The sequence below is a fragment of the Mesoplodon densirostris genome, chromosome 12 (assembly GCF_025265405.1).
Source record: "Mesoplodon densirostris isolate mMesDen1 chromosome 12, mMesDen1 primary haplotype, whole genome shotgun sequence".
NCBI classification, from domain to species: domain Eukaryota; kingdom Metazoa; phylum Chordata; class Mammalia; order Artiodactyla; family Ziphiidae; genus Mesoplodon; species Mesoplodon densirostris.
The window spans coordinates 82197760-82221170 of NC_082672.1; the positions used below are offsets into that span (position 1 = coordinate 82197760).

The 23411-nt window shown below is 40.8% G+C and overlaps 1 protein-coding gene across 3 annotated transcripts; it reads right to left on the reverse strand.

The window, feature by feature from the left end:
* Positions 1-331: 331 nt before the first annotated feature.
* Positions 332-22979, reverse strand: CGAS (cyclic GMP-AMP synthase). 3 transcript variants are annotated; one of them, XM_060115115.1, is made up of 5 exons: positions 22207-22979; positions 18155-18374; positions 14375-14617; positions 6870-6972; positions 332-4194 (listed from the first exon to the last, which is right to left on the reverse strand). In XM_060115115.1, exons 1-5 carry the CDS (start codon positions 22828-22830, stop codon positions 3843-3845), a joined length of 1542 nt encoding a protein of 513 aa, XP_059971098.1. In that variant the 5' UTR covers positions 22831-22979; the 3' UTR covers positions 332-3842. The 3 variants fall into 3 exon arrangements, with proteins under 3 accessions (XP_059971098.1, XP_059971099.1, XP_059971100.1); XM_060115116.1 differs by lacking the exon at positions 14375-14617; XM_060115117.1 differs by lacking the exons at positions 332-4194; positions 6870-6972 and adding an exon at positions 9372-9607.
* Between the last annotated feature and the right edge of the window lie 432 nt (positions 22980-23411).

The window sequence follows — 23411 nt, forward strand, 5'->3', positions numbered from 1 at the left end:
TCATCTTGGTGCTTTGTGATCACCTAGAGGGATGGGATAGGGAGGGCAGGAGGCAGACACAAAAGGGAGGAGATGTGGGGATATATGTATATATATGTAGCTGATTCACTTTGTCATAAAGCAGAAACTAACACACCATTGTAAAGCAATTATACTCCAATAAAGATGTTTAAAAAATTTTTTAATGTAGAATTTAATATTTTATACTTTCATAAAATCAAATATAACCTTGAGTTGAAAATTTTTTTATGGATCTTAAGGACTGTAGCATTAAAAGTTCACTTTTTACTATCTTTATTTAAAGAAATAAAAACAAATTTTTTCTCCTGTAACATTGCTATTTAAGGTCACTCTTTAAAGCATTTAAAGCTTGTTCAGATGTCATAGCAGTGAAAAAGATGCTGTTAACACAGTAAATTTGTTTCTATGATAAAAGACAAGCTGATATGTCTTTCTCAATAGCCCTTTAATTTTTTGGTTATCAAATAGTATTTTATTTGGTACTTTTTAAAATATTTATCTATTTTATTTATTTATTTTTGGCTGCATCAGGTCTCAGTTGCGGCCCACGCGATCTTCGTTGCAGCATGCAGGCTCTTGTGGTGAGCAGGGTCTTTGTTGTGGTGCACGGGCCTCTCTCTAGTTATGACGTGAGCTCCAGAGCGCGAGGGCTCTTTGTTGCGGTGCGCGGGCTCCAGAGCGCATGGGCTCTGTAGTTTGTGGCATGCAGGCTCTCTTGTTGAGGCCCACAGGCTCAGTAGTTGCGGCGTACAGGCTTAGTTGCCCTGTATGTGGGATCTCAGTTCCCCAACCAGGGATTGAACCCGCATCCCCTGCATTGGAAGGCAGATCCTTAACCACTGGACTACCAGGGAAGTCCCTTGGTAGTTTTCTTATACTTAACCTACTTTGAAATGAAACAGTAAAAAGATTTCATGGGACAAAAATACACAACAGCTGTTTCTTACATTTTAGCGTAGCACTCCATGCTAAAATAAATCCTAGGTAAATTGATTTCCATGAAAGTTTCTTTGACTAATCATGTTCCCCTACCTCCCCTTATAGTTTTGTGTACAGTTTTCTGTTCCCTATGTGATAATTACTCATATTAACATTTAGTATTTATATTTGTGTATAATTAGTTAGGCCCTCATCACCTAATCCTACATTATTCATTTATGCACTAGTAATTTCCTGGTATTACTGATAGGAAGACTGATAGGAGAAAAGAAGAAAGGTAAAAGCAGAAATTAACAAATTAGAACATACAGTGTTCAGTGAAAACCAACAGCTGATTCTTTAGTAAGAACACTGTATGTCAAATATGAATTCACAAGTGTGACTATATTTTCCTAAATTAGTAAAATTAACTCAGGTAGTTAAGCTGAAAACAGAAGAAACAGGAAAAGTAATCAAGGGCTTTCAAGAGGGTAAATCTGACATACCCTCTGGAAATAAAAGATGAAAAGTTGAAAAACTCTTCAACTCATAAAGCTAAGATAACTGATACCAAAACTGAAAAACAGCATTAAATCAAGCCAACCACTGAGCTCCAATAAAAACTGTGAACACTGCAGCTTAGGTGAGCTTCCCTGGTCAGCAATATTCCATGTGTATTGTTATACATTGATGCCAAGAGATAAAATGTATCCATGGCTCCCCAGGGAAAAAAGAATGCCTGTGTTTGGTACCCTCATGGACTCTGCTTTATGTGCTTTTTCCCTTAGCTGATTTTAACCTATATCCTTACCCTGTAATAAACTGTAACCATAAATACACTGGTTTCAGTTGAGTTCGGTCTTTCTAGTGAATTATCAAACCTGAGAATGATTTGGAGAATCTCCTGAAACTGCAACTGATGTCAGAAGTGAGAGTAGTCTTGTGGGTAGTGTTTTCCCCCAACTATACAGTTGTTTAAACTGACATAACACTCTTAAGTGATTCCCCTCCCCTTGAGCATGGGTGGGACCAATCACTTGCTTCCAACCAATTATACGGTAAAGGTTATGGGCTGTACATGATCATGTGTATGTAATTATGTTAAATAAGACTGTTGCACCCTCTTGCTGGAGTCTCTCCCTCTCTCCCAGCTTTGAAGTGTTGCCATGTTATGGGCTGCCAATGCTGGGAGTTTACATGGCAGGGAACTGAAGGCAGTTTCTAGCAGCTGAGGGCAATCTCTGGCCAACAGTAACTGAAGTTCTCAGTCTTAAAACTGTAAGAAACTGAATACTGCCAATAAAAGTGGATCTTTCTCCAGTCAAGCCTCAGATAAGACTGCAGTCCCAACTGACACCTTGACTGAAGCCCTGTGAGACCCTGTGCAGAACCATGCCCAGAATCCTGATCCACAGAAACTGTGATAATAAATATGTACTGTTTTGTTTTTTTTTTTTGCAGTATGCGGGCCTCTCACAGCTGTGGCCTCTCCCCCTCTCCCCTTGCGGAGCACAGGCTTCAGACACACAGGCTCAGCAGCCATGGCTCACGGGCCCAGCCGCTCCACGGCATGTGGGATCCTCCTGGACTAGGGCACGAACCAGTGTCCGCTGCATCGGCAGGCAGACTCTCAACCACTGCGCCACCAGGGAAGCCCCGATGTATACTGTTTTAATACACGAAGTTTGTGGTAAGTTGTTATACGGCAGTAGGAAACTAATATAGTCCAACCCCCTCTACCACCGCCACTCACAAGCACTCAGGCCCTATCCTCTCCATATAACTAATCATAATCCTGATAAGGTTAATAGTCAATAGTTATAATATTACTTTGACTTCACAAATACTTACAGTTGAGTAATATTCTCAAATTAGACTATGATTAGTTTTCTTGCACACATTCATTTTTTCCTGGAGTTAAAAGCAGCTTGGATTTTTTTGTTTGCCTAAGTTTCTATTTATTTATCGTACACTGTCCCCAAAACTCTCCTCCAAATGTCCAAGTTTTAGTATGTTCAAACACATTAGGTTGTTGAAGATACATAAAATGCACAAGCATAAAGAAGACTGATACATTCAAAATTTAAATTTTAAAACCTTTCTCACTAGAAGACACAAAAATTGGTATAGACAGTCTACACAGAAGTTATTCATGATATGAGAATGACAACAAAATGACAATGAGAAAACAATTTAAAAAGCCAGTAAGAAAATGTGCAAAATATCTGAATAGGAAAAAGTTAACAGACAGCAACTGCCTCAAGTTGAATGCTGCCTAAGTGCAGAGGAGAGAGGATGGCATTTTATTCCATACCCTTTTCTTTGAGTTTTGTACCATGTGTGTATTGCCTTTTCAGAAATACATATAAAAGTATTACTTAAAAGAAAGTAAGTTATGTTTTATATTTAGCCATGTGTAGAAAAGTATCCTATATTTTTCTATGAAAGATTAAGAACTTCCCGGGACACACAGAACCTATTTTTTCATTTCCTTCTTACCTATCCTAACACATAGGACAGGACATGGCTTCCAAACATATTTGTATGTTAAACGAAAACTACCAGTTCGTGGAGGCAATGACCTTGCCTCCTTCCACACATCTGTGCTAGGTAAGAAGTGGTGTTCAGTCAGTGCTTGATGAATTTAATTGAGGTGATATGTATTTTGTCCTTCTTTTCATGCCACTCTGGTAAAGCTTTTATATTTTAAATACTCCTTTGCTTCTTATTCCTTGAATAATCTGTTTCCTAGGATAATCCATCCTTTTTTTATTGATTAGAGTTTATGAAGAGAAACGGAGAGCTGAATAATCATTTACATTCATTTTAGTCAATCACTGCTGTGACACATTTCAATGATTATAAAGTCATTCTAATTCTTGATTCTTTTTAAAAATATAATTTCAAAATTCACCAAAAACTGGAAATCCATTGTTTCTTTCATATTCAATTTGCTTTGACAGAAATTCTTTACTTAGCTTGTCAATATGGTCTCGAGAGAAGAGATTGACTTCAGGAATGAAATAATGCTCAAGTTGTTCTGTCTGGAGGCACTGAAGAAAGTATGTCACACAGTTATCAAAGCAGAGCTCCAGATCCTTGGACTGCCACTGACTGTCATCTGGGTCCTGGGTACAGACGTGAAAGAAGGCAGTTTTCACATGATAAGAACAGAACTTATCCAGTTCCTTTCGGTTTCCAAACTTTTTTTTCAGTTGTTCTAAAAGATATTTCATTAGTTTTAAACACTCTTTCCTGTTGAATAAAAAAGAAAACCATTTATTTTTACTTCTTTACAACCTGTTTCATTCCACAAAGAACCTTAGGTATCTTACAGGAAAAACATATAGATATAGTAAACAATACAGATATTATAATACATATAGATACAAACAACAATAAAGATACTGGGTTGGCCAAAAAGTTCCTTTGGTTTTTAAATAAAAATAAAAGACACATTTTTCATTTTCACCAAGAACTTTATTGAACAACATATTGTTTTGCTCCACTACCTTCTGCCATTTTTCAGGCAACTTCGTAATTCCATCTTCCCAAAACTTTTTATCTTTTTGAGCAAAGAACTGTTCCAGGTCCCAGAACGTTACAGTCTTCCAGGGAATCGAAATTTTTTCCATTAAGAGAATTTTGTAAAGACCGAAATAAATGGAAATCCTCAGGTGCAATGTCTGCTGAATACGGCGGATGAATCAGAACTTCCCAGCCAAGCTGTACACAGTTTTCGCCTGGTCATCAAAGAAATATGAGGTCTTGCATCATCCTGATGGAAGATTATGCGTTTTCTGTTGACTGATTCTGGACGCTTTTTGTCAGTGCTGCTTTCAGTTGGTCTAATTGGGAGCAGTACTGTTGGAATTGTTTGGTTTTCCGGAAGGAGCTCATAATAGGGGACTCTGTTCCAATCCCACCATATACACAACATCACCTTCTTTGGATGAAGACCAGCCTTTGGTGTGGTTGGTGGTGGTTCACTTTGCTTGCCTCCTGTTCTCTTCCATTCCACATTATTGTACAGTATCCACTTTTCATCACCCATCACAAATTTGTTTTAAAAAGGGAACGTTTTCGTTACATTTCAATAGAGAATCGCATGCGGAAATATGGTCAAGAAGGTTTTTTCACTTCACTTATGTGGAACCCATAAGTTAAACACCAAAGCAGTGAACATAACCAAGCTGGTGCAAATGATTTTCAATGCTTGATTTGGATATTTTGAGTGTGTCGGCTGTCTCCTGCATGGTATAACGTTCATTGTTCTCAATTAATGTCTCGATTTGATCACTATCGACTTCAACTAGTCTACCCAACCGTGGAGCATTGTCCAGCGAGAAATCTCCAGCATGAAACTTCGCAAACCACTACTGACATATTCGATCAGTCACAGCACCTTCTCCACACACTGCACAAATCTTTTTTTGCGTTTCACAGTTGCGTTTTTACCTTTCTTGAAATAATAAAGCATAATATGCCAAAAATGTTGCTTTTTTCCCTTCCATCTTCAATATTAAAATGGATACACAAAAATTCACCGATTTTGATAAGTTTTTTAAAATGCACATTGATATGACAGATGTCAATACAATCTAACAAAATTGTTTCAAATGATGTTAAAGACAACTAAGTGCTACTAGAGCCACCTTACGGAAAAAACTGAACGAACATTTTGGCCAACCCAATATATATAAATAATATAATTACAGAGTCATTCTAAAACCTAATTATTTTTTCAAATACATGCTTTAAAGTTTCAAGAACCTATTTTTTCCTTTCCTCTTCCCCATTCCTGGCTTAAATATTTTATTCTATCAGGATTAATTCAACTACATGAAACCGGCAGATATTTATATTATTCATCCAGTTATTTAGTACCTAGAAAAATCTTGTTTTAATTTTTATAAAATGATTTTGTCTGACTTTGGTTTACATTAATCATCCAGTTATTTAGCAGTTGACAAAATTTAATGTTATAAAATTACTAAGCCTAATCAACAATATATTTTTCTTAATGCTTGCTTCAAAGCCTGCATATGAAGCCTTAAAGAACTTCCTGTGCCTGCACATTGGGCATTCTTGTTTTAACCTTTTAACTTTTGTGATCCTTATTCCAGACAACTTTAGAAACTCAAATGAATGATTCCTTTTCAAGCTCAGTTCTTTATGGTGTCTATGCTACCAAGAAAAATAATTACCCATCTCTCAGTGTTGTTTCAAATTTACCTGGTCAGTCCCTGGCCTTCAACACAGCCAAACCACCTCAAAGCAAGCACCAGCATCCAATAAGAGTGGTCCTTTGGTCTCCTCCCATTATGCAACACTAATATTCATTACCTTGAAGCAACCAGAACACTAAGACAAATCCAACTGTCACGGCTAGTCATGACTAGTGTTCACACCCTTCGCTCTGTCCTACTTTCATACATCCACATCCATATAATCCAGGCTCAGGACTACGCTCCCCAGCATTGCCTTCTTTTTTTTTTTAATTTTAATTTTAATTTTTATTATTTATTTGTTTGGCTGTGCTGGGTCTTAGTTGTGGCACGCATGCAGGATATTCGTTGCCGCGTGCAGGATCTTTTAGTTGTGGCATGCAGGCTCTTAGTTGTGGCATGCGGGATCTAGTTCCCTGACCAGGGGTCAAACCCGGGCCCCCTGTGTTGGGAGCTTAGAGTCTTAACCACTGGACCACCAGGGAAGTCCCACCATTGCCTTCTAACAACACTCTTTCCTTAGTCCCTTGGACCTGGCTTCCTTGGTTTCATTCTTACACTCTAATACTCCAGGTCAATCCAGCCATGCACTGCCCCCAGGACTCAACCCACCAAGGATCATCTTCAGGTTTAAACTATGGAGTCAACAAAGAACTAAGCATTCTATTGATAATCTGTCATTTCACAAAATAAGGAGGTTACCTGCAACATTTCACTCCATCAATTTCACAGCATGTTTTAGATTGTCCGTGATTTTTCAAAATTTCCTTTTCAATGTGAGAGAAGGACAGACGCCATGTTTCTTCTTAATTTCCAAAAGAAAAATAGAAAAGCACTTTACCAAAAACAAACAATATAAACAACACAATATTTAAATGATTTCCTTCATTAAAATATCATCCTGAAAAATTTCTAGGGGGAGATAGACCAAAAGAAGTGAACAGATAAATAATGTGATTACATATTAAAACAAGTGATTTGAACAAGCAAACAATGTGCCAAGATAGAAAAAAAATTGGGGGGAGAACTCAGAGCTTAATACATTTAGCCATGGTAAGATGTATTACCTTTTATATATTGCTAAATACAGTCTGTTGATGTTTTGTTTCAATAATAATTTGAATTGATTTAAGTTTTTTGTTTATCCTTTTATATCATGCTTGCAAGTTTGGGTATTCATGTAAAATGAACCAGGGAACATTTCCTTTTTTTCTATTTTTTGGGAGTTTATGTAAGAACAGAATGATCTCCCCCTTCTCCCCAAGTTTTAACCATGGATAGCTTTTTTAAGCTCTGACCATCCTATCACTATCTGGTTTTAATCAGAAATTGGTTTATAATTTTAAAAATCAATCAATATAATCTGTCACATTAACAGAACAGGGGAAAAACATATGATCAACTCAACAGAAGTAGAAAGTACAGCTAATAAAATTTAACCTTCATTCATCATTAAAAGAAAACACCTCTGAGTAAGTTAAATGTGGATGAAAACTTGATCTAATAACAGGTAGATTATAAAAAGAAACCCACAGCAACATGATAATCTAATGTAAAAAGTTGAAGTTTTTTCTTTGAAATCAGGAAGGCAGGCTGTGTGCTATCCCCATTTCTGTTCAACATGCATTGGCTAACCTAGCAAGCACAGTAAGAGAAGGAAAAATAGGGTTATATCCCTGGAAAGAGAGAAACAAAGCTATCATTACTGATAGATGATATAACTGTATATGTAGGAAATACAAAAGAAGCTGGGTGACAGGTATGCGTGAGTTCAACATATTCTTCAGTCTACTTTTCTATTGGTTTAAAATTTTTCATAATAAAAAGTTACAATTGCCTATGAGTAAATCTAACAAAAGACATATAAACTTTCTGTGGAGAAAATTCAAAAACTTCACTGATAGGCTTCCCTGGTGGTGCAGTGGTTGAGAGTCCGCCTGCCGATGCAGGGGACGCGGGTTCGTGCCCCGGTCCAGGAGGATCCCACATGCCGTGGAGCGGCTGGGCCCGTGAGCCATGGCCACTGAGCCTGCGCGTCCGGAGCCTGTGCTCCGCAACGGGAGAGGCCACAACAGTGAGAGGCCCGTGTACCGCAAAAAAAAAAAAAACAAAACAAAACTTCACTAAAAAGTATTAGAGGATATCTAAATAAATGGAGATGTGCACCTGCACATGAATTAGAAGACTCGTTATTGTAAATATATCAAGTCTCCCCAAATTCATCTATAGAGTCAATGCACTCACAATCAAAACTCCAAAAAAAATGTTTCTGTAGACCTTGACAAGATAATACCAGCATTTTTATGAAAATAAAAGGGTCAAGAATATCTAAAACACTCTTTAAGAAGGACAAAGTCGGAGAGCAGATATCAAGACTTATAAAGTCACATTATGTATGACAATATGGTATAGCTCAAGGACAGACAAAGATTTTGGGGGTACAGAATAAAGAGTATACTAAAGCCTACACAATATATACAGACAATAAATATATGGAGAAGGTGGCACAGAGATACGTGTGCTCATAGCTGCTGTATAAATCCATTTACAACATCCATTTATGCCATTCTGAAAAAGGCAAACTATAGAGATGGTAAACAGGTCAGCGGTTGCCAGAGGCTTGGGCTGCAGAGGGTTGAATAAGTGAAGCACAGGGACTTTTTAGGGAAGTGAAACTATTGGTATCATGTAATGGTAGATACACAATGCAATGCATTTGTCAAAACCAACAGAACTTCATGGCACAGAGAGTGAACCTTAACATACACAAACTGTTAAGTCACTTGGAAGGTCAAGGGATCTCAAGAAGTAATGCAGACTGTGAAAAGGGACTCTAACTGTATTACGAATGTGTGACACAAACTCCCTGAAGGGCATGGGGGCAAAAGGTGTTGACCTAAGTTACTTTGGAAATGGGGTCTGTAAGACTGAAGGCAAAAGGAACTGTACACATGCACCGTGCACACAGGGGAATGGATTTACAATTCCGAACCATCCATACATGTGGACTGGAACTGAACAAGGAACAATGGAGTAGGTGGGTGGCAGATGGTGGGAGCCAGGTTTCTCACTGTTGGAATGAGAGGTTACAGAGAGCAAGGAGAGAAGGTAGAATGGTCCACGTGGTAATGGATTAAGTTAGAGACATCAGTGTGAACTCATGTACCACTTAAAACAGATACAGGTGGTGACACATGGAAATACCTATAGAGCTGTGCATATGCTGGGGTTAGTAATCATACATATATTTCCTTGCTACCCCAGCTGAGAGGGATGACACCCCAGTAGCAGAGCACACATAGCACCCAGGTCATGGTTCTAGTACACTCTCCAATAAAAGGATACAGGGTTCCTTGGAGAAATGGCTGATTCTAGGACTGAGGCAAGAAATACCCAAGATGAGCCTGGAGCATCTTGTAGTACCAGAAAGTGAGTTAGTGCTGAAAACAAAACAAAACCCACAATTATGAGACGTTTGTCAAAAGGACACAGGAGACAAATGAAAGAGCTCCTCAAGGCCAAAGCTGGAACAATTTAAGCAACAAAATGAAAGCAGTATTGAATTATAGCCCCCAATACGAGACAAATATCCATGAGTCCATACTGATATGATTTGAGTAAATAAATAAATGGGAGAGAAGAGATAAATCTCCCATGCAGAATATCAAATAATTTGTGTAAATACTCTGCTCTTAAAGAGGTGAGCTTAGGGACTTCCCTGGTGGTACAGTGGTTAAGACTCCACGCTCCCAATGCAGGGGGCCTGGGTTTGATCCCTGCTCAGGGAACTAGATCCCATATGCATGCCGCAACTAAGAGTTCGCATACCGCAACTAAGGAGCACGCGAGCCACAACTAAGACCCGGCACAAACGAATAAAAATAAATAAATAATTTTAAAAAAAATAAAGAGGTGAGCTTAAGTGTGAGCTGTGCACAGTGACTTCCTTCCAACTAACACAGTGTGAAAAGGGGGAAAGAGAGGATCTTAACAGTGGAGAACCCTGGCAAACACTCCCCCAGCCACAGGTGATCACGGTCCACACCAGCAGTGCTAAGTCATACTCATGATGTCCCCTTGATGTAATATGATGAGAATGGCATTTCAACTCTGTGGTCCTCCTCCACCAAACTCAGAACTCCAGTCTAACCCACAAGAAAAGCATGAGACACATGCCAAACGCGGGACGTTCCACAAAATATCTGACTGGTACTCCTCAGAACTGTCAAGGTCATCAAGTACAAGGCAAGACTGAGAAACTGTCACAGTCAAGAGGAGGCTAAGGAGCCGTGACAACTAACTGCAATGTGGCGTCCTAGGTGGGATCTTGGAACAGAAGAAGGACATTCGGTAAAAACCAAGGAAAGCTGAGTAAAGTATGGACTTTAATTAACAAGACTACATCAATATTGGTTCATTAATTATGACAAATGTGTCATCGTAATGTAAGATGCCAATAATGGGAAATAGGTATGCGGTATATAGGAACTCTCTATATCATCTTTGTACTTTTTCTGCAAATCTTAAACTATTCTAAAATTAAAAATTGATTTTAAACAACTGTGTTGAAATATCATTTCTCTCTTTTTGGATTATTGGCCAAAATTCCAAAGGGTTTAATGAGTTCTGTTGTTAAAGCTGAGGGTGAAATGGGTACTCTCATACACTTCTGTGGGAATGCAAATTGGTGAATTCTGTATGGAGGTGATTTTGGCAATACCAGCAAAATTCGATATGGACTTATTATTCCTTGACCAGCTGGAAAAACAGACTGTAAAAAGGAATGGGTGCTCAAAAAAAAACACAAAAACACTAATTCGAAAAGATACATGCACCTCAATGTTCACAGCAGCATTATTCACGATAGCCAAGATACAGAAGAAGCAACCTAAGTGTCCATCAACAGATGAATGGATAAAGAAGATGTGGTATATATATACAGTGGAATACTACTCAGCCAAAAAAAGAACGAATTTTTGCCATTTGCAGCAACATGGATGGACTTGGAGGGCATTATGCTAAGTGAAATAAGTCAGAGAAAGACTAATACTGTATGATGTAATTTACATGTAGAATCTAAAAAATAAAACTAGTGAAGATAACAAAAAAGAAGACGACTCACAGATACAGAGAACAAATGAGTGGTAATCAGTGCAGGGGGGAGGGGCAGGTACAAACTACTGGATATAAGATAGGCTACAAGGGTGTAGTGTACAACACGGGAAGTACAGCTAATATTTTGTAGTAACTGTAAATGGAAAGTAACCTTTAAAAACAGTGTAAAATTTTTTTTAAAAAAGGAACCAGTGCTATCTCTACACAGAGCTATGGAGTGATAACCTAGATATCTTATTAAGTGAAAATAGAAAAGTGTACATTTTATCTTAAAGAGGGGGTGCTGCATATGAATATATATATATATATATATGTATGTATTTATTTGTACTTTTTAAAAATGAAAGGTGAACTGAAAACAATTATAGGGTTTCCAATCAGGGAAGGAGAGAAGAGTGTAGAGGGAACATAAAGGGAAGCTATGTTTCCCTAAGAATACTTTTTTCTATAGCTTTGACTTTGGAACCATGTGAATGCTTTATAAAGTTATGAAACAAAGCTAAATTAAAATTTAATTCCAATACCTAAAATTAGAAACAATAACGAAAACAATGAATTTAAGCATACTAAGTTGGGTAGCTTAACCACCGGGAGGAATTTTTTCAAGTGGGTTTAAACTTAATATTTTGAAATCCTTCAAAAATATACAGAAGGGCTTCCCTGGTGGCGCAGTGGTTGAGAGTCTGCCTGCCGATGCAGGGGACACGGGTTCGTGCCCTGGTCCGGGAGGATCCCACATGCCACGGAGCAGCTGGGCCTGTGAGCCATGGCTGCTGAGGCTGTGCATCCGGAGCCTGTGCTCCGCAACGGGAGAGGCCACGACAGTGAGAGGCCCGTGTACCGCAAAAAAAAAAAAAAAAAAAAAAAAAAAAAAAAATATATATATATATATATATAGAAAAAGTTGAAAGAATTTTATAGTAAACATTCATATGCCTACCACCTACATTCTACAATTAATGTTTTGCTATATTTGCTTTATCACATATTTATCCATCTATCCATCCATAATTCTTTTTTTTAAAGAAAACTGTTATTTTAAAACAAGTTGTGGATGGGGACTTCCCTGATGGTCCAGTGGTTAAGAATCCACCTTCCAATGCAGCGGATGCGGGTTCGATCCCTGGTCGGGGAATTAAGATCCCACATGCTGCCAGGCAACTAAGCCCACGCACCAAAACTACTGAGCCCATGTGCTCTGGAGCCCACACACCACAACCAAAGATCCTGCATGCCGCAACAAAGATTCTGTGAAGACCTGATGCAGCCAAATAAATAAATAAATATTTGTTTAAAAAATTTAATAAATAAAATAAAACAAGTTGTGGAACTAATTAGAATACTTTACCCATAAACACTTCAGCATGAATATTATGAACTGGAGTTCAATATTTATTTGCGTGTGTGATTTTTTAGGTAAGATTTGCAAACAGTGAAACGCACACATCTTAAATGTAGCATTTGATGAGTTTTGACAAATGACTGCACCTGTGTCATTTGTTTTTTGTTTTCTTTATTTATTTGGTTGTGTTGGGTCTTAGTTGCGGCACGTGGGTGCTTTGCTGCCACACATGTGTTCTTTGTTGCCACGTGTGGGATTTTCCTTGAGGCAAGCAGGATTTTTAGTTGCGGCATGTGGGATCTTTTTAAACCCCCATCAAAAAGTTATCATCACCCCAGAAAGTTCTCTCCTGTCCCTTCCTAATCAATCTCCAGCACCTCAGGCAACCTCTGCTCTAATTTTTAAAAAAACCATAGATAAATTTTGCTTGTTCTAGAACTTAATATAATTGAGATCATACAGTATGGACCCTTCGTTTCTGTTTTCTTTCACTTGTCTTAATGTTTTTAGTATTCATCCATCCTCTTATCAGTGGTTCATTGCTTTTTGTTGTTGAATAGTATTCCATTTTACAAATATACTACAGTTTGTTTATCCATTATCTTTTGATGGACTTCTGGGCTATTTCCAGATTTTGGCTATTATATATATTCTTATATAAATGTGAATGTTTTTAATATTCATCCATCCTCTTATCAGTGGTTCATTTTTTTTGTTGTTGAGTAGTATTCCATTTTACGAATATACTACAGTTTGTTTATCCATTATCTTTTGATGGACTTCTGGGCTATTTCCAGATCTTGGCTATTACATATATTCTTATATAAATATGTTATGGACTTACTGCTGGATTAGGGAAGATATATGTTTAACCTTTTAAGAAACTGCCAGACCTTTTCTCAAAGGGATTGTACCATATTACACTTCCACCAACAGTGTATGAATTATTATTTTTTTTAAATAAAGCTTTGCATGTTCATTGATTGGAATGTCAGAATTGAAATTGATGAATAACTTTTTAAATATTTAAATAAATTTAAAATGCTGGGCAGATAGTTTAGATATCTGGGAATACTGTAGTTTTATTGATTTTTTTTCTATTTTAGCACTTATTGCATATATGCTTTGACATGAGGTATTGAGAAATATGATGAAATGTATATACAGTCCCTGCCATGCTCATAAAGTATCATTCTGAAAATGACCTTCAATGCAAAGACATACCTTCTAGGTTTATTTTACATGTAACGATACTTGTACTTAGTTGACATTCAATCTCCTATGTTAGATAAAGTAAACTATGGATGATTACAAGTTTGAAGGAATTTGTATATTAATGTTTGTATATTTTTTAGTGTAATAAAAACATATACAGATGAGCAAACAGGTTTAGCAGGGCTTGATAACTAGCCCCAGATCACACAGCTAGTAAGGGAAGAAGCCTCAGGATTCAGATCCAGGGCAGTCTGACTGCAAGGCCAGTACTTGCTTTTCTTTATTAAAAACAAACAAACAAAAACAACATTCAAACATGGGCTAGCAGACACTTTAAAGCTGAGTATTTGATATTACTATTACAATTATGCCCTTTTCAATTCCATCTCTCACCAAACTCCCATCTTGTAGCCTATTTAGCCTAATGGCTCTTGAAATGCCAATAGCACTAGTTGACTTTTCACTGCCCTAGTATGTAACATTAACGACTCTTTTATATGGACGTCTTTTAAGTTAACCTTCATAGTCAAGATACCTTGAAAACCACTTCCTTCCTTTGCGTGCTTGGGTACGAGGTAAAATGGCTGTCGTCTTAAACTGTTCTTAACTTTTGCTCCAAGCCAGTTACTGATGGGCAGGCCTCCCTGGGTGCTAGCAGGCCAGCTGCTTTTAGATTCCAAAGCCAGGATTATATCGACAGATATTTCTTTAGGTTTTCTAACCAGAAGTGTTACTGCAGGGCTCCCTCTTCTCTTCCTCTCCACCATGACATCTGTATCTGTTTAAACATATTAATAAAGAAGAAAGGGCTTATCAATCCAGTTTTCTCTAAAAACACAGGGAAAATAACATAGCTATAATTGGAGACCCATAGTACTAAGTGTAAGATGAAAATTAGTTCTAAAGAAGAAAATGACCCCACAAGGCAGTGTTTTACTCATTTAGCCAGTATTTTTTGATACCCATTATGGGGTGTGAGTACTATCAAGATTCTGTCTGGTATATAAAACGAGTAGCCCCCGAAGACTCTGGGGTTTGGGAGTGCTGTGATTAAATTTTCATTTAAATTTGTGTATGGTGGTTTGGAGGGAAGCCTGCATAAGAGGCCAGATGAGCAGCAGGGAGGAGAGAGGTGATTCAGAAGACCTCAGCGGGAATTCCCTGGCGGTCCAGTGGTTAGGATTCCACGCCTTTGCTGCTGAGGGCGCAGGTTCAAGCCCTCGTCGGGGAACTAAGAACCTGCAAGCTGTGTGGCACAACCAAACTGAAAAAAACAAAACAGCAACAGCCCAGCCCAGAGGCTGGAGGCGTGTCATATGGAGAGGCAGTGAGTATCAGGACACAGGGAGCAAGCACCGTTCACTGCAGCGTTATTCACAACAGCCAAGATGCTGAGACAACCTAGGTGTCCTCTGATGAGTGAATGGGTAGAGGTTGTGGCATATACAGAAAATGGAATATTATTCAGCCTGAACAAGGAAGGAAATCCTGCTATTTGTGACAATATGGATGAACCTGGAGGTCATTGTGCTAAGCAAAGTGCATGACCTCATTTATATGGAGAAGCTAAGAAAGTCAAATGTATAGAAGCAGACTGTAGAATGGAGGTTACCAGGGGCGGGGAGGGGGGAGAAGTGGGAAGATGTTCATCAAAGAGTACAGAGTTAGGGCTTCCCTGGTGGCGCAGTGGTTGAGAGTCCGCCTGCCGATGCAGGGGACACGGGTTCGTGCCCCGGTCCTGGAAGATCCCACGTGCCGCGGAGCGGCTGGGCCCGTGAGCCATGGCCGCTGGGCCTGCGCGTCCGGAGCCTGTGCTCCGCAGCGGGAGAGGCCACAACAGTGAGAGGCCCGCGTACCGCAAAAAAAAAAAAAAGTACAGAGTTGCAGTTATGTAGGGTGAGTAAGTCTAGAGACCTAACGTACAGTATGATGACTGTTAATATGACTGTACTGCATACAGGAAATGTGCTAAGAGAGTAGATTTCAGGTACTCTCACCTCACACACAAAAAGGTAACTATGTGAGAAGATATGTTAATTAGCTTGACCGTGGTAGTCATTTCACTATGCATATCAAAACATCACGTTGTACACCTTGACATGTACAATTTTTATTAAAAAAAAAAAAAGACCCAGGTCGCAGAAGTGAAAGCAATTAAAGAGATTCAAACTAATAGAACTGGTGGATAAACTGAATCCGTGAGGTAAGGAAGAAGGCAGGAGTCTGGGAGGCCATCCCATGATTCTGGCCTGGGAAATGGTTGATGTTGAGTCTACTCTTCAACAGAGTTGGGCGGGAAGAAGAAAGACTGGGCTGAGATGAACTTCATTTCAGATACACTGAGCTCTAGGTGCCTGAGGGAGACCCAACAGGAGATGGCCACTGAGCAGCTGGCCAGAAACTCGGGAAGGACGTCTGGATGAGAGACCCTAGTTCAGGGATGTGGGGTGCACAAGCAGTAAAGGCCACTCCCAGGTAAGACTTCTGGAAGGCACAACAAGGGGAGAGAAGACAGAGCACGAAGGAGAAAATCCTAGAGCATCATTCTCTTGTCACTACATCCACCAACCCACCGACCTCTTACCCATCATCTTCTCTTTTCATCCTACTACCACCTAGGAAGTGTCTGTCCACCTTTCAGAGGCCACCGTGCACATGGTCTCTGGGTCCCTTCCTTCTCACCTTGCTCCTTCAGTCACTCCCTCTCCCGCATCAGTGGCCTCCGCCTCCCTACTGGAGCATGCCTGTCTGCATACAAAGGGATCCAGGGTCTCTCACTCTACAGGACACGTCTCCCTTGACCCTGCATCTGCTGCGCCCCCATACTTACCCCTCTTTCTACTTCCTTCGCACCCAGCACTTTCCAGAGAGTTGCCACACCTGCTGCCCTACTCTCTTGTGCGCTCAGGACTCCCCTGACACTGCTACGTCAAAGTTACCAACACCCCCAGAAAACAAACCGAAGACCAAACTCCAGTGGCTTTCTGGATGTCAGCAGCATTGTCAACACTGACCACTCCTGCAGAATACTCAGTCGCATTTTGCTCCCTCTCTTCTCCCCAACCTCCAATGGGATCCTCTTCTTACCACTCTACTCAACACTGCAATTTCTCCCCTGTGCCATCCCCAGCATTCCTGAACCCTCTCACTTCGCTACACTTTTTCACCGTAGGACTTACTACTTCCTACTGTACAAGGTAATTATGTTTTCCATTTGCTACTAAAGGCGTGTATGCCTTACATGGTTATAAGGTACAGAAGGGTGAGGGTCTTCATCTATTTGTTCATTAATGATCCCAAACACCTACAACACTTAGCACATCAGATGACCAATGACCATTGATCACATTAATGAAAAATGAATCTACACTCTTCACCTAGGTGCTTTCATCCATTGTCAACGCCAGTTATATGTTTACCTGCAGCCCAAACATACCCTCTGAGCTCCAAACCCATATCCAACTACATACTTGACACATTCATTTCAACATATCATAGGAATCTGTAACTTAACATATCCAAACTCTCAATTGCCTTCTGATAATATCTTCTCCAAAAAAGTCAGAGCAAAGTTTTTAAAACAGAAAGCCAGTCATTACCCTCTAATTAAAACCTGGCTTCTCAATGAACATGGTGTAAAATCTAAACTCCTTTCCAGGATCTACAAGTCCTCCTAGAATCTGGCCCCGGCCTCCTCTTCTGCTTCGTTTCATGTCACTCTTCCCCTTGTCCACGTGGACCTTTTTGCTTCTAGAGCTTATCAAGCTCTTTTCTGCCTCAGGGCCTTACTCCACCACCCACTCTACCCCAACTGCTACCACTTCTCCCAGTTCACTCCCTTCCAAGCATGCATTGCAACTTGTGTTTACAAATTTCAGAGGAGCATCCCACCAATTTTATTCAACCACATATACCACGCGGCGCAGGCAGCATTTCAGCGAATATTCAGTGGAGGCCAAAATACAGCCAGTCAGAAATTCCCCAGTGGTCCAGTGGTTAGGACTCCACAGTTTCACTGCCGAGGGCCCAGGTTCAATCCCTAGTCAGGGAACTAAGATCCCACACAGCTGCATGGTGCGGCCACAAAAAAAAAAAAAAAAAAAAAAAAAAAAAAAAAAAACAGAAAACAAACAAAATAGAGTCAATCAACATTTAGGAAGAATACCAAGAAAATATAGCAGACTAAAATCAAGAGCAAAGAGTTGTTTCTAGGAGGTAGTAGACAACAGTCTGCTGCACAGAGATCAAGAAAGATCAGGAGAGGCAATTCGTAGATATGATTAGATCTTTAAGAATCAAAAGTCAAAGATCTTACCTTCAATATTTTTAATTTCTTCCTTAATGATTTTCCTAAACTTGGACAGCATCTTAGAAGCTGATAATATTTCCCCTTCTAAAAACTGACCCAGAGGATTTCCTTTGGGATTTCTTTTGAACTTCACAAAGTAATGAGCAGCACTGTTGCAATATTCTTCTAGCTGAATTCGGGGGACCTCCAGTTTGAACATAACGTCAAATTCATTAGGAGCAGAAATCTAAGAAACAGTAAAAATAGCACTGATGTGTTTGCTTGTGAATATTTTCCAACCAACTACAATGTTTTTTCTTAAAATTTCCACTTAAAATCCTACTATGAAAAGCAAGATTTCTAATATTTATACCCTCTGGGAGTGAGACTAGGAGAACTAGGTGAAGAGTATTGGCTTCAGTTTGTAGGTTCTATACTCATTTTCTTAAAAACAATTAAAAGTAATACGCAAGCTTTAAAAATCTGTACCAGTTTTTTCCTGAGATTAAAGCTTGATAAAATTAAAGAAATTTAAGGTGCTACCTTTTAAGTTATGAGCTACACACTGAGCCAGACCCCTGTCACTGGTCTCAAAAATATGTGTAGTTACCTCCTGACTAGTTGAGCAAGGGCCCTCTCCTTACAGCTAACAGTCAGCCAAATGAGTATGAGCTCCAAGTCATACACTAACTACATTAATGTCTTTGAACCACAGCATTTTAAGAGCTTCAGGGAATTCCCTGGCGGTCCAGTGGTTAGGACTGCACGCTTTCACTGCCAAGGGCACAGGTTCCATCCCTGGTCAGGGAGCTAAGATCCCACAAGCCGTGCAGCGTGGCCAAAAATAAATAAATAAATAAGAACTTCAAAGAATCTTCTTCATCACCACAATAATAGTTACAGCAATTATAATAAATGATTATTTTCCTATATTAAAAATGCACAAGTATTTTACTCATTAGGAGTATGCTTCAAGTACAGCTATTGGACTGTACTATTCAACACGGCATCTGGTAGTTGCGGTGAGCGGGGGCTACTCTTCGTTGTGGTACGCGGGCTTCTCATTGTGGTGGCTTCTCCTGTTGTGGAGCACGGGCTCTAGGCACGCGGGCTTAAGTAGTTGTGGCTCTCGGGCTCTAGAGTGCAGGCTCAGTAGTTGTGGCGCGTGGGTTTAGTTGCTCCGCAGCATGTGAGATCTTCCCGGACCAGGGCTCGAACCCGTGTCCCCTGCATTGGCAGGTGGACTCTTAACCACTGTGCCACCGGGGAAGCCCTGCCCTATGTCTTTTGACCATGTGAACGTGGCTAGTCCAAACTGAGATGTACCATGTTGTGCAGTGAACCGTGTCCTCTCAAAATTCATATATTGAAGCCCTAACCCCCAATGTAACTGTACTTGGAGACAGGGCTTTTAGGAAATAATGAAGGTTAAATGAGATCAGGAGGGTAGGGTCCTAGTTGATAGGACTGGTGGACTTAGATGAAGTGAGATCGGTTGCTGTGTCTCTGCACATGTGCTCTGAGAAACACAGCGAGGACACAGGGAGAAGGTGGCTATCTGCAAACCAGGACGACAGCCCTCACCAGAACCTAACCATTCTGGCACCCTGATCATGGACTTCCAGCCTCCAGAACCATGAGAAAATAAATGTCTGTTGTTTAAGCCACTCAGTCTATGATATTTTATTATGGCAGCCCAAGCTGACTAGGACGTACTATGGGGGTGAAACAAACACGTGAAGTGCCATCAGTGGGAATGAAGTAAGAGCCTCTGGAAATCCACTTTTCCATAAAAGTAACAAGAACACGGGCAGAAAAGGTCAAATTCAACTTTTTCAGGTCTCTGTAAATTAACCAAAGGCTTGCAACAATCCAAGGAGGATTTATTCAAGAAAAATGGTTGAATCCCAGTAAGGACAGTGAGCCTTGAGGGCACTCTAAATTGCCCTATTCCCATCCCCAGCAGCATTCCCACTCCTGATCAGAAGCCCTCCACCAAGAGCGGCCAGAACTCCGACTTCTAATACCATAGGTTAGGCTTACCTGTTTGGGAACATCATATAAACTGAATCATATAGTACGTACCCTTTATACCTGATTTCTTTCATTTAACACTGTTTGTGAGATTCACCTATATCGTTATGTCTATAGTGGTAGTTTGTTCTTTTTCATTCTGTGTAGTATTCCACTGAATTAATGGAATATACCAAAATCGATTTACTTATTCTGTTGTTGAGTATTTGGGTTGTTTCCAGTTTTTAACTACTACAAATAGTTCTGAGTTTAACTATTATGAAGTTGTTCTGAGCATTCTTACATATGCCTTTGGGTGGCCATGAGCACTCGTTTCTATTGTACATGTACCCAGGAGTGGGACTGTTGGACCACAAGACAGGCGAATCTTTAACTTTAAAAAAAAATGTCAGTTTTCAAAAGAGGTAGGTACCAATTTATCCTCCCAGCATCAATGCAAGGGAGTTTCAGTTGCTCCACATCTTCTCCAAACTTGGAATTGTCAAGTCTTTTAAAATTTTAGCTCAAGGAACAAAAATCAGTCCATGTGGACAAGGGGAAGAGTGACATGAAATGAAGTTGAAGAGGAGGCCGGGGCCCAGATTCTGCGAGGACCTGTAGATCCTGGAAAGGAGTTCAGATTTTATTCCATCATGTTCATCGAGAAGCCAGGTTTTAGCTTTGTATTTTTAAAAATTTACTCTGGCCTCTGTGGAGATATTATAAGAAGGCAAATAAGGAGATTGGAAAGGCAAAATTCAGGTGAAAGATGATGGTGGCTTAGACGGAGGCGGGGGTGAGGTGCTGGGGATGGACAAAAAGAACATTATGAACTGGAAATCCCACAGGGAATTTCTACAAGAAAACTTCCAGATTTTCACCTAGAATTTGATAATATTACAATAAAATACATGAATGGAAATGTGTCAATATGAATCCAAGTAAAAGAGTTAATGAGAAGTGTCTTTTGTCTATCCCCTTACCAATTATAAAGTTTGGAATCCAACTTTGAAATTCAAGTGTATGCATAACAGATGAAAATACACCAAAATAACGGTGAATAAAACAAACAGGAATAATACTGTTCTTCTGTATGCTTTTCTGAATTTTCCAGGGACATCAACACGGAACAGGGGCAAATACGGGAGAGGCTGAGGAAAGAAGTATGGAGCAGGGGTACTGTTGTGCTGTGGGAACCTACTGAGGGCAGGCACTGGGTCAACTCTACAATGAACACGTATATACCTTTATAATCAGTTTTTTAAAAGCAATACATGTTTTAGATAAAACAAATTTCACTGAATTTCTTTCCATCCGCTTGATTTTCAAAAGGAGAGGGGTACTGCTATATTTAAAATGGATAACCAACAAGGACCTACTGTATAGCACAGGGAACTCTGCTCAATATAATGTAACAACCTAAACGGGAAAAGAATTTGAAAAAGAACAGATACATGTATATGTATAACTGAATCACTTTTCTGTACTCCTGAAACTGACACAACATTGTTAATCAACTATACTCCAAAACGAAATTAAAAAGTTTAAAAATAAATAAATAAATAAAAAGGAGAGTGGTTCTGATGGGAGACTGTTCTCTAAGTGTCTTCTTGTTCTCTAGTTCTAACTAATAACTTTCTCTTCCCTTTGGACTCTCCACATAACAGAACTGATCGACATTTATGTAGTAAGAATCATGCTCCAGGCAGATTAGTCTGATGCAAGTTCTGCTCACTTGGCTTTCAAGAAGCTTTAGATGGAATTATATGAGTGGTCTTCAGTGCTAAAAGAGTTTAAGATTCAAAGACCGATACATACACCATCTTTCTGCGATAAATATCACTGAGTCCACAGCAATAAATTGAGCAGCCGTATAAGGGTTTAAAGTTGTGCAAAACGTTCTGTGACAGTGGAGCTTGCAATCTAGATGGGAAACCAAAACAAAACAGCTATGTCACAGGCCACAAAAGAACACGAGTGTGAGTTACTTCCGAAGGGAAGTGAGGGACGCGTAAGGAGGTGGGTATGAGCCGCGGGAACTGCAGCGGACGCGCGGCGCAGCTCACCTTCACGCGCTCATAGTAGCTCCCGGTGCGCAGCAGCGCGACGCCTTTGAACTCGGACTTACTGCTCTGCAGTCTCCGCAGCAGGTGGTCCGTGATACTGTTCACCACCTCCGTCGCCGCAGAGATTTCCAGGCGGCTCAGCCTCAACTTCTCCAGTACCGCCCGGGGCTTCCAGGCGCCGGGCGCCTCCTTCCCGCGCCCGAGACTGGGGACTGGGACCAGCGGGCCAGGGACCTCCGTGGGCCCGGGCTGGGGTCTCCGCTCCCGAGCGGAGCGCGCGGTGCCCTCGCGGCGAGATGCAGGCCTGGGAAGGGGCCGTCCCGGGGCCGCGGGAGGCATCACCCCTTCGGTCCGAGCAGCCGGACCCTCCGCCTGGTCCTCGGCGCGGGCAGCCCGCGTGCGTACCTGCCGCTTCTCCTGGGAGTCCGGGCCGCTCTTCTCCCTCCGGGATCCCGACGGCCTGGCGGGGCCGCACCTCCGCGCGCTGGGCCGGGCGGCCTCAGGGACGGCCGGGGACTCTCTAGGCTCGGTCGGGGCGCCCTTCACACGCGGCGCCGAGACCCTGGGGGCGGCGGCTTTCGCCCCCGAAGCTGCTCCCGTCGCCTTTCCGCGCCGCGGGGCCATGGCTGGCGCTCTCGGCTCCCCAGAGGGAGAAGACTCGGCTTCGGGAAAAGGTCTTGGGAGGAGGAGCCAGCAGTGGCAATTGGAAATGAAACTTCAACATCTGGCGGGAACTTAGCAAACGCGGTGCGGAAGAAGAGGCCCAGGCGAGGCGGTCACGGGGAGCCACGCCCCAGCCGCGGAGGGCGGGCCCACGGCGCTCACGTAGTCGCCCGCTTTCTCTCCTTCGCGTGCAGCGGTGCCGGAGGCTTGGGAACCGCGCAAAACTGAACCCAGGGCAGCGCATAACACCTTCGCGAGCTTTGAAAGCGAGACGCATTTGCCGGCGTAGCGCCTATAAATTTTGGGGGAAACTGTAACACCTTCTCGCACACTGAAGTTGACAGAGAAACTTTTACAGTGTAGGTTTAAATAAAGCATTTTTTTTATTAAAGGGAAATAGAAAAAAAAATTTTACCAGATGGAATGAGATGCGGATTGACTGTAATTGGAATAAATATTTCACATTATTTGACTTTGTAAAAGCACGCACAATCTTAAACTGTGAAGTTCCTATTGGTGAGTTTTAGCCACTGGTTCTCAAA

What these genes read in the sequence shown, in the direction of transcription:
- CGAS (XM_060115115.1), bottom strand. Translation starts at nt 22,830, where the DNA reads ATGGCCCCGCGGCGCGGAAAGGCGACGGGAGCAGCTTCGGGGGCGAAA. An exon ending in AGAAATTAAAAATATTGAAG is followed by an intron (nt 14,618 to 18,154) that starts GTAAGATCTTTG and finishes ATGTTTAAACAG; the next exon opens with ATACAGATGTCATGGTGGAG. An exon ending in GATGGAGTGAAATGTTGCAG is followed by an intron (nt 4,195 to 6,869) that starts GTAACCTCCTTA and finishes TTTATTCAACAG; the next exon opens with GAAAGAGTGTTTAAAACTAA.